The 11,616-nt window shown below is 48.1% G+C and overlaps 3 protein-coding genes across 3 annotated transcripts; 2 read left to right on the top strand and 1 right to left on the bottom strand.

Annotated features, from left to right (window-relative positions):
- Window positions 1–1,623: 1,623 nt before the first annotated feature.
- BHQ10_003882 (uncharacterized protein) lies at window positions 1,624–3,298 on the top strand (the record flags this gene model as incomplete). Its single annotated transcript, XM_040876187.1, has 4 exons — window positions 1,624–1,823; window positions 1,882–2,932; window positions 2,981–3,155; window positions 3,210–3,298. 4 exons carry the CDS (start codon window positions 1,624–1,626, stop codon window positions 3,296–3,298), a joined length of 1,515 nt encoding a protein of 504 aa, XP_040732386.1.
- Window positions 3,299–3,478: 180 nt separating this feature from the next.
- On the bottom strand, window positions 3,479–7,317 carry BHQ10_003881 (uncharacterized protein; the record flags this gene model as incomplete). The annotated part of the gene is made up of 3 exons (XM_040876186.1): window positions 3,479–5,420; window positions 5,483–6,295; window positions 6,353–7,317. 3 exons carry the CDS (start codon window positions 7,315–7,317, stop codon window positions 3,479–3,481), a joined length of 3,720 nt encoding a protein of 1,239 aa, XP_040732385.1.
- Window positions 7,318–8,226: 909 nt separating this feature from the next.
- BHQ10_003880 (uncharacterized protein) lies at window positions 8,227–11,493 on the top strand (the record flags this gene model as incomplete). Its single annotated transcript, XM_040876185.1, has 4 exons — window positions 8,227–8,481; window positions 8,542–9,178; window positions 9,813–9,913; window positions 9,964–11,493. 4 exons carry the CDS (start codon window positions 8,227–8,229, stop codon window positions 11,491–11,493), a joined length of 2,523 nt encoding a protein of 840 aa, XP_040732384.1.
- Between the last annotated feature and the right edge of the window lie 123 nt (window positions 11,494–11,616).

The following is an 11,616-nucleotide window of genomic DNA, read 5'->3' as shown; positions in this document are numbered from 1 at the left end:
CTGCGCACATTGCGTGACTCAGTTACACGATATAAATGCCGTCATCGGGAGCCAGACACGCACACAAGGCGTTGTTGGCTTGAATGTTTGATGAACATGGGTACTTTCTGATCCCGTTGTGGCAGCGTGGCTTGCAAGTAGGCCGCCAATTGTCTGCGGGGAAGCAGACTTGTCAAAATAGTGCTGGATTTTGTGGGCCTTTGCAAGCACTAGCATCGTCTTAATTAAGCTTGATTTTCTCCACCGCTATGGCCAATTTGGCTGACTATGTTCAGCGTCATCTAGTCATTATATTTTAACGTCAAGTTTACAGCGGCAAGCAAGAAGAGATGAATCTTTATCAACGTTGAGTGTGTTGTCGATTGAGTCAAGACTGGACGACTAGCAGGGAAACGGTTGGATAGAATGCAAGACGCAATTATCGTGGCATAGTTAATGGCGCTAATATCCCATGCTATTTTGTATCCACTTGTAGATAGATAATGCAACCAAGTCAGCTTAGCGCGGCGCTATGAGATAGAGGATTCGATTGTTGTGTTAATGATGAAAGGAGGCATACTCACCTACGTATTTTGTACTTCCAGGAACCGAGAAAATCTGTTGGATGAAAAGACCCGAATACCAGGGATGAATAGATCACGTACCGGGCAGTGCCTGGCGATCTTAGGAATGCGACCCGCTGATTTGCGCGACTGGATCAGGTCTCCCCATTACCAAACACAATGCATGCTAATCGGGGAGATTGTGCATAATAAACTGCATTATGCGCTGAATTTTAGCAGAACAGAAACACTTGGGATAAGACCCCGTCTTGGGACTGACTTCACATGAAAATGAGCATAAGATCAAGGCTGAAAGAGGGTAAATTCAGAGCTCCACCGATCGACAGAGGCGTCGAACAGCTTGTCTAGCGTGAAGTTAGTGGTCGGCCGTCGGCTTGGTAATCGACCTATCCCGGAAGAGTACAGTGAGCTTGGAGCAATAGTGTGCGGAGAAGAGGAGGTCACGAATGACTAGTCACTAGTCATGGTCACTCACTAGCAAATGGCGGAAGCTTTTGTTGCAACCCTGAATTTTCGTCTTGTCCAAGGCAGTGCGCGTGGGCAGGTCACTGCGGCATAGGGATGATCTCGAGATTCTCGACAGCGAAAGAGACTCAAGAGTGATGGTAGAGTAGATAATTAGAAGAGATTAAGCAAAGTGAGAAGACATCCATATGAGGTTGAAAAGAGTCAGGCAGGGGCGCCACGACCAGGAACAAGGAAGGAGGGAAAAAGGAAGGAGCGAGCGTGGACCTATCGCACGACTTCCCGTTCTGTCAATGTGATGGGATGGCAGGTCCTCCGGCTTGCGATCTGGAATTCTTCCCTTCATTTTAGCTCATTCTCTCCATCTTACCAGCTCCACGCCTGGTCTTTCGTTCGTTCACCACCCCCTCTTCGCGCGTTGTTCTTCAAATGGACCGATGTCACTCTCTTGCTTAATCACGGTCTCATTCACACTGCCATTGTTGTGTATTTATAACTTCCCCCTCACCTCTCGTCGTTCCTTTTGAATCGTTCCTCTTCTGTTTGTTTGAGCGCGCAATTGGTGGTTTGATTTTCTGTTGCTACGTACATAACAATGCGTTTCTCAACCGTGTCCCTGGCAGCCTTGACTGTCGCCAGTCCGGCTCTTGCATCTCCTGTCTCGAGGGGAGATACGGAGTCCGAACGCGCAAATGCCGTCAAGCAAGCTTTTCAAATTGCATGGGATGGCTACTATGCTCATGCTTTCCCCCACGACCAATTGCACCCAGTAGACAATGGCTACGATGATAACTAGTATGTTGTGCATGCACGCACTGAACGGAGAGACATTGCTAACCATTACCTTTCTTAGTGACGGTTGGGGCGCCTCCGCAGTTGATGCTATTTCTACCGCAGCTATCATGGGCAATCAACAAGTCGTTGACCAAATTCTCAACTACATTCCTACCATCGATTTCAAATACTCGAACGAGACAACTATCAGTCTGTTTGAAACCACCATTCGCTACCTAGGTGGCCTCTTGGCCGGTTACGACTTGCTCTCCGGCCCGGCTGCGAACCTTGTTTCTGATAAGAGCAAGGTTCATGCGCTATTGTCGCAGGCTCAGGTTCTTGCTGATACCTTGAGTTACGCTTTCGAAACACCCTCTGGTGTGCCATACAACAACCTGCTCATCAACAATCGCAGCAATGATGGCTCGACAACGAATGGCCTGGCTACTACCGGCTCCTTGATCATTGAGTGGACGCACTTAGCGGATTTGACAGGCAACGAAACTTATGCACAACTCGCCCAGAAGGCCGAATCCTACCTAATCCATCCTCAGCCGTCTTGGGCTGAACCTTTCCCAGGTTTGGTTGGTAGTACGATTGACATCGCAACCGGTGAATTCACCGACAACTATGTCACATGGAACGGCGGAGATGATTCCTTCTACGAATATCTTATTAAGTTTTTCGTCTACGACCAAAGCCGTTTCTCAGAGTATCGCGACGTCTGGCTTGCTGCGGCCAACTCTACTCTTGAGCATCTCCTGTCCCATCCTGCTCCCAAGCCGGAATTGACCTTTGTCAATATCTGGGACAATGGAACACTCATCTCGACTAGTGAACATCTGACTGGATTCATCGGCGGTAACTTCTTGTTGGCAGGTTCTGTTTTGGGCCGTCAAGATCTCATCGATGCCGGCCTGGCATTTACAGACTCATGGCACGCAACTTACAACAGCACTGCAACAAAGATTGGTCCCGAGGTGTTTGCTTGGGATGAGGCGGGCGTTCCAGCTGACCAAGAAGCGTTCTACAAGGAGGCTGGCTTCTATATCACGTCAGCCGACTATGTCTTGAGACCAGAAGTTATTGAAAGTTACTACTATGCTTACCGCATCACTGGTGACACCAAGGTGAGCCTCTTTCTTGACTCTGAGATTAAATATACTAATGACGTATAGTACCAAGACTGGGCCTGGGATGCCTTCCTTGCTATCAATTCTACATGCCATGTAGGATCTGGCTACTCTGGAATTCAGAACGTCAACATTGCTGGAGGAGATGGTTTTGACAACGTGCAAGAGAGTTTCCTCTTTGCCGAGGTTTTGAAATACTCTTACATGATCCACGCAGAGGGTGAGTTATATGAGTCCCATGTCTGTCACAGAACGAGTACTAATGAAGTCACAGACGCCGACTGGCAAACGAAAGCCGATGGCCTGAACAAGTTCGTCTTCAACACCGAAGCGCACCCTTTCAAGATTGCCGGACCAGCGTAGATAGAGCATCCAATTATAATGAGAAATAATCAAGAGAGTGGCTTTGTTCACATATTTAGTAAGATCCAATCGACATTCACCAATCATCAATTTCGTAAGTCAGTCATCTGGTACAAATTGGTACAAAACCCGCACCAGACTGTTACAACTCTAAATATACGTATAAAAGAGATCCCAAAGCTATGTTCTGATTGCGCCGTTCTCCAGTAGCAATCTCATCATTGTTTCTTGACCCTTATCTGTAGCATACCAGAGCGGTGTGCGTCCAGCACAATCCTTAGTGTTGATGTCGGCTTTGTTCGCTGTGAGCAGTAGCCTAACAACAGCCTCCTGTCCGTTCATAATTGCATATGTCAGCGCTGTACGGCCGCAGTCGTCGTTATCGTTATCATCTCCGTCTTCATCTTTGTCGTTGAATCCATAGTCGTAGTAGCCCTTCTCCTTCGCATTAGCGTCAGCGCCGCCATCAAGCAACAGCTGCACAACATTTTCATGCCCCCCAATTGCCGCGTACATCAATGCTGTTCTTCCATCAAAGTCATAACTGTCGTGGCATTTGTGGCCCGTCTCTCTTTCGTTGACTTCAGCTCCATGGCTGAGCAACAGCCGTACCATCATCTCATGCCCGTTCTTGGCCGCATACATCAGGGCCGTTAGACCATCGTAGAAAGGGAATCTGTTGGTATTGCGGTGCACATTGCGACTACCACACTCGGCCGCATTGACATCCGCGCCATTACAAAGGAGAAGCTGGGCTACCTTTTCGTGTCCATTCCTAGCCGCATACATCAACGCCGTACGGTGGTAGTACCTGGGATATTCGTCGTCATAGCATCCGCTGCCATTGGAGCCTCCTGCCTCCTCCGCGTTGACATCAGCACCACCAATGATCAACAACTGAACTATTGTCTCATGTCCCTTCATGGCTGCATGCATCAGTGCTGTCCGTTCTTTATATTCGTAGAACCAGATGCCGTCGCCGTTGTGGCATCCTTCCCCCGCGTTGACATCAGCACCACTACTGAGAAGTACCCGTACCACCGCTTCGTGCCCATTTCTAACCGCGTACATAAGCGCCGTCTGACCGTAGGTGTGGTCGTCGCTGTCGCGGTCGCTGAAGCCCTTTGCGCTGACATCGGCGCCACTGAAGAGCAGCAGCCGCACGACTGCTACCTCTCCATTCCGAGCAGCATACATCAAAGGAGTTTGATCGGAGTAGGACCAGTAGTGATCGCCGCCTCCGCCACCGGGACCGTTCCCTTTCGCGTGGATGTCAGCACCACGATTGAGCAGCAGTTGCACAGCCTTCTCATGCCCGTTCCTAGCCGCGTACGAGAGTGGAGTTCGTTTGCCAGAGTCCTTGATATCCGGATCATACCCGTTTCTGAGGAATCCTGATAGTATTCTCGTCAATCCAAACCATGCCGCAAGGTGCAGCCCCGATATGCCTTTTGGCACGTTTTTTGGACTACCTTCATTGAACAACATCGCCTGAACGGCACTGGAGACCTGGGCATCATTCTGGAGAAATTTGAAGATCATGTCTTCTACTCCTATAGAAGCCACGTAAGCATGATGGCCCCAATGTCGCGCTACATAGTCATAAAATATGTTTGACAATTGAAAATCTTCGGTCGACGAACAGAGCCCAGCCTCGAAAGTTTTCAGTGACAGATAGGTGATGCACGTCCTTGTTATGTCTATTTGGGCGCTTGGGAACCAGAGAGTCCAAGCCCGCTCGAAGTATTCCTGTGTAGTATAATGGACCAAACGGACAATTTCGCTCTCTTCGTCGACTATGACCAGTCCTGCACACACAGAGATCATATCTTCAACATGCGGGATATTCTCTGCGTCAAGCTCGGGCTCGCCATCTTCTACTGCAAGTGCATGCTGTAGCTCACCTATTTTTAGGGGCCTTTTAGCATGGATGATCCACGATAAAATGTTTTTTGCAAGCTCCCAAGAATCTGTATCTTGTGTTTTGATCCGCTCCATGGCGTTCTTATATACGTCACTATATGCATGAGAACCCCGTGGAAGATTTCTCAAAGCCTCTTTGACTTTTTTGGCCGTTACTTTTGTTTTGATCGAGTCAAAGTGCAATTGTGCCAGGAGGAACCTAGACATGTATAATATTAGGACTCTGTTAAAAAAAAAGAGTTCATCAGGAGGGAAACCTACATGCCATCGATCACATTTGTAATGCCACTTTTAATTTCTTCACTGCAGGTTCTCAGGACCTTTGATTCGGACTGTGCAATACGGCCATTTAGATATTGGAGCACATCTTCATCATGGGCACGGATCTCTACTGAGATACTACCATAAAATTGATCAATGATCTGTGGAATGTTCCTTGAAGTGGCAAATATGTTCACTCCGTGCAACGTTTGAAGACTGAAGAGTTCTGATAGAAGCCTTGCTCGAGTATCATCGGAGACACGGCACTCATCGAGTGCGTCAACAACAATAAAGAGCCTTGTATACATTTTCACCACATTTTGGAGAAGATCCAAAATCTCATCGAGGGAAGGTCGTGTTCGTTTCTTTTGGTGTTTCTCATAAAGGTATTCCACACTTTTTGGTAACAAAGCCTGGCACTGAGTCAGTTGTTTCACTAGACTCGTCATCAGGTCGTCAATGCTCTGCATGGCTTGCTGTCGGAAGTTACAGTAGATGTACGCCATGCCAATGGCCGGGTCGCTGTTGACTCTTTCAGTCAGATCATCAACCACGACAGCTGTAAGAATTGTCTTCCCAGCTCCTGGAATACCCGGGCATATCAGTGTCTGCTTATCGGCCTTCAGCCATGCCTGGTACTCTGCAGATTCCAAGAGCCATTTCCCACTTGCCGGTGCTCGCATCCTCATGTAATCGCTCTGTTGTGCTCCATAGTCCACTGGTGTGAGCCAATCGAGGATTCTTTGACGGGCTTTGGTGTCTTGCTGCTTCTTCAAGTAGCGAATGTCCGTTTCTGCGGTTTCAGAGATATAGCTGTATCAAGTTAGCTTCGTGAACTAGTCTATTTGGTTGTTAAATATTCACACTAACCGCTTCGTTTCTTTGATTGGTATATGGAAAAACAGCTGCCTTGCGTACGCCGCTGCTGCCACTGCTGCATATCCGTGCCATAGGTCATTCTTATGGGAGTCACAATAGTCCGAGATTCCGCGAATGACAATGCAAGGGAAGTCAGCGAGAGACCCAGCTGCCTCCGTTTCAAAGCAAAGCACACCATGTTCATTTGCCAACGTGTCCCTCAACATAGCATCCTTGATCACCAGCTCCCCCGAGGCAATTGTTCCTCTGTGGACAACTATGAATGGTGCGTCACCATCATCGCCGTCGTCGACCGTTTCTTGGATTCTTCGCGACGGATCACATCCACAATCGGCACAAGACTCTCCAGGCTTTTTGTGTATATAGTCGGAAGCGTACAAGCAATCGTGTGCTGCACCTGGGTGCTTGTATCTTTGGAGTCCGGGAACACTTGTGTCAATTCTTTTGAGATTCTTCTCGAGAGGATCATGTCGCGACCTAGCTCTCTTTGCCTGAAGATCTTGCGCTGCGTTGAGAAGCACGGCAGGCGGCGGGGCCAGGGCTCCTGTGCGTTCGAACAGGCCGGCCTTGGCCTTGCCGTGGTCATATTGTAAGGTTCCAGAATTGCTACCTACTGGCTTACTGACCACGACATCGCCTAGCCGTATTGATCCATGATCAGTCTTTACCGGGACGCCACCGCCGATACCAACCAACATGCCGAACCTGAGGTTTAGAAACGTGGTTCGCATCTGAGTGACAACCGTAGCCGCCGGACTATTTCCTGGTTGATAGAGGCCTGCAATCACGACGTTATGCCCAGCAATGCTGCCGAGGTTGTAGACGTTGTGGTCTGTCGAAGGCTGCGGTAGACGCTCGTGTTCCTCGTCCAGCATCTCCAACGCCGCGATTTGTTCTACCTCCAGCGGACAGATCCACCCAACCGTGTAGTCGCCATGGGTCGGTTTTTTGGACATCGCGCAAGATGAATGTCTTGATGATGCGCTGGATTCAGCATACGCTCTTCTGTCATTTGAGAGATGATCCTGGTGGAGTAATTGATACAAGACTGCTGTGCTCCTATCGATTCATAACCGCCAAAGAGCCACGTTGTACTGGCATTTCAAAACGGCGTAATTGATCCAGCATAAGGCTAGAGACTGACTACTAGCTGCGTACTTCGGTTGACGCCAGTGTTATCCCCTAGTTAGTACGGTCTTTTACAGGGGTTCAATGCCAATCAATTCCGCCAATTAGCCGCTTACTAATTTAGTAAATCTTTACAGCGACGTTTATTCTTTCAACTTTGGAGGGCTTTATTCAGCTAGATAAGTAGACCAAAGGATGCACGCATACTTGATGGTCTAGTAATACCTAGAAGGATACATCCTTGGATCAATGTAAGGATGATCGTGATGTACGCTGTCAGATTGAATGGAACATACTTTGGATCATGATTGATGTATGGGTTGACCGACGAATGTTACTGTGACAGACCTGAATATGTCGGTCAAAAATCAACTCGTCCGTCTTGTAAGTTCTTCCCCTGATCTGATTGCCATCTGACCTAGAATTGTTATTGTGAGGAATCTGTTCGCGGCTCAGCGACCATAACCCTAATTACTCAGCTCGGCCTCGATATCAATCCCGAGCTTTGTAGTGATGACGCATTTTGCGCCTCGACTCAAAATGCTTTACTTTGGAAACAAGAAAGGAGATATTTCTCGCATCATTTTCGTCCGATAATTGATTAGAGTTCTCTCCCATGGAATTGGATTTGCCAACTTTCTCATATAAAATCCGTGAAATGCCCTGGCGGATTGGACTCTCAAACCGACATCATCGGCAGCAATATCTCTTCCACATATCTGATTTCAAAGTCCACAATGATGAAAGCTATACTAGTTACCGGTGCGACAGGAAAGCAAGGAGGATCTGTCATCAGAAGTCTCGTCGCGAGGAACGCCTCTTTTGAGATACTTGCTGTCACGCGCAATCCGCAGTCCGCATCGGCTCAGCGACTCGCGAAGTTATCGTCGAACATCAAGTTAGTCCAAGGCGATCTCGATAAACCAGCAGAGATCTTCCAGAGTGCGCAACATGTGACAAAGACTCCCATCTGGGGTGTCTTTAGTGTGCAGGTAGGTCTTCGTTTGCATGAACTGGTATGAGACAGCAGCTAACATTCAAACCAATAAAAGGCAGTCGCAATTAACAACGAAGCCAAAGAAGAAACGCAAGGCAAAGCCCTAATCGATGAAGCACTCAAGCACAACGTCAAATTCTTCGTGTACAGCTCTGTAGATCGAGGTGGCCCGTCCGCCTCACCTACCAACCCAACTCGCGTCCCGCACTTCATCAACAAGCACAATATCGAGCAGCACCTCATCGAAAGAACCAGAAACACTCAGATGGGGTGGTTCATCCTCCGTCCGGTGGCGTTTTTCGACAACTTGACCCCGAATTTCTTCGGTAAAGTCTTTGCGACTTGCTTCAAGACGGCGCTTCAGGGGAAGCCGTTACAATTGGTAGCGACAAGCGACATTGGTGATTTTGCTGCCGAGGGGTTTCTGCATCCGGAGACGTATGGAGGACAAGGCCTGTCGCTTGCTGGTGATGAATTGACGTTTGATCAATTTGCCAAGATCTTTGAGCAAGAGACGGGGCAGTCAATACCTCTTACCTTCCGGCCGGTTAGCTCGTTGATAATGGCTTTCATGAAGGAAATGGGTTATATGTTTCAGTGGTTTCATGATGAGGGATTCAAAGCTGATGTCGCAGAGTTGAAGAAGATTCATCCGGATTTGAAGAATTTTGGTACTTGGTTGGAAACGGAGAGTGAGTTTAGAAAAAACTAGCAAGGATGAGACGGACTTACTGTACTTGTACTTATAGATAGAATCTCGAAATAATATTGCCCATAATTTCGTTCCAGAGCTTCTATCAATGCTCACGCAAGAGCAGCTCATACATTGACCAATTAACATCAAGAATGGAAGTACACCGAAACTTACATAAGCAGCGCATCAACCTTCTTGCCTTGGAAGCGACCCGGAAATTGAACTTGGCACAATTGCTTTGCATTGTCAAATCAGAAATACAAGATGACTGCATCCTGAAGGATATAGCTGCATAGAAAGCAGTCAGTTTTTGATCATGGACATCTCCAGAAGAAAGTCCCCGCTCGTTCGCAATGAAACAGAGAACAGCTTGACCAAGCGCAGTTGCAAGCAATGCAACCAACGAAAGGTCGGCTGCGATAAGATATATCCCTGTTGCACGCGATGTCTTACCTCTGGCGTTGAATGCTCCTATCCGGGACAAAAGCGAGCCACTCGGAAGTTGAGGCGGCCGCCAATATCCGAGATTTTGGCCCATCTGAAGGAGTTAGAGGAAGAGGTTGAGTTGTTGCGGTCTAGGGTTCAGACTTCACCAAAGGGGAACGTAGTAATCGTGAGCCCTGATTCGGCAGGTGCCGTCAATGAAACGGAATGCTCCCGCGGAAGATTGGTCGTGCGCGAAGGACGAAGTCGGTATGTCGGGGATGAGGCGTCGGTTGTCCTTGGGGATAAGGTACGTCTATTCTGATATGAATATGTTAATTTCCAGCTCATAATGTCAAGATAAATGAGCTACAAGAGATCTGTGACAGGTCTTCGGATGAGGAGAGTGTCGCCTATACAACCATTACCAAAATGGTCACACCTTCTGTATCCTCCATTGGAATTTTTGGGTCCGATCAATCAACCAATGCCGTCATAACCTATGCTGAATGCCTTCAGCCGCCACAGGTACAAGCACTGTGGGATGTATATCAGGTGAATGTGGCGCCTATGATAGCATTTCTGCACAAGCCATCGATTACTTCTTTGGTATGCGAGCTCGGCGCAAATGCAAACTTACAACTGGATACTGCGCAGGAGGCCCTAATACTGGCTATGTGCTTTGGCGCTGTAGTGAGCATGACGCCACAGAAGTGTTCTTTTGTTCTTGGCGAGGATCATGACACGTGCATTAATAGGTACATGAACTGCGTGAGACAGGCTCTAGGAAAAGCGAGTCTTATAGGCACTCAAGATATTCGAGTACTACAAGCCTCCGTCTTGTTCCTATTATGTCTTCGCCGATGTGGTGACTCACGACTTGTATGGGCTGAGGCAGCCATCGTGGTTCGGGTCGCACAGCGGCTAGGCGTGCATCGCGATGGTGAACATTTGAGACTGTCTCCTTTCGAGATTGAAATACGCCGTCGATTGTGGTGGCACATCTGCATTCTTGACATGCTCTGTTCGGAGGATCAGGGAACTGATCCACAGATACACCCTGACATGTTTGATGCAAAAATTCCCTCAAACATCGATTGCGATGATCTCACGCCGCAAATGACAGTGCTTCCGACCATACATCAGGGATATACGGATATTACGCTGTGCATTATCAATTGCGAAGTCATAAGCAATTTGTACTGGTCCGGCAAGTCCCTACACAAAGACGCCAAGCAGGTTTCATCCTTTGAAAAAGGGAGCATCATATCTGATCTTTCAGACCGGCTCSAGGCACAGTTTCTGCGCAAATTGGACATTGACAGTCCAATACAGTGGCTGACAGCCGTAATTGCCCGCCTCATGCTGTCCATGGCATGGCTTGTCAATCGTCTCAACGCCGCTAGAGCAGATCAATCTTCGAATACGACGACATATGATGAAATATTCCATATGGCACTGGAAATCCTCAAGTTTGCCACGCTACTGCAGAATAAAGAGACAACAGCCCCATGGGATTGGCTCAACAAGACATACAAGCACAGGAATGTAGCGGCATTCGTTCTTTCTGAACTTTGTGTACGGCCCATCACACCCGAGACGGAGCATGCCTGGGAGGTGGTGTCGCAGCTTTGTAATCAGTGGTTATCTGAAGATTCGCAGACACAGACCCATGCAATGCTCCATAAGCCTTTAGCACGGCTGATGGAAAGAGCGACTCTTGCACGCAAGAAACAGCTGGAGAGTCAAACGGCTGTATCTGCAGTACAAATTTCCGAAATGCAGAGGTCTGAGCTCATTAGAGGAGCAGGAAACGACGTGTTCCTGGAAGATGCTGAATCTGAGTTCTCATTCTCGAATCTGGATTGGCTCACGGCACCTTTGCTATAATATGATTGCTTTCGGCATTCTGGGCTGCTGAAAAGCACGTACATTAGACCAAATTTAAAAACAGGATTCATATATCGATCCCCGTGGCAGGTATGTGATGCGAGATGTGTTAGGGTTATGTGC

Source organism: Talaromyces amestolkiae (genome assembly GCF_001896365.1).
Source record: "Talaromyces amestolkiae strain CIB chromosome Unknown scaffold6.1, whole genome shotgun sequence".
NCBI classification, from domain to species: domain Eukaryota; kingdom Fungi; phylum Ascomycota; class Eurotiomycetes; order Eurotiales; family Trichocomaceae; genus Talaromyces; species Talaromyces amestolkiae.
The sequence above is the reverse complement of the archived record's forward strand: the minus strand, read 5'-3'. Positions and strand labels throughout refer to the sequence as shown.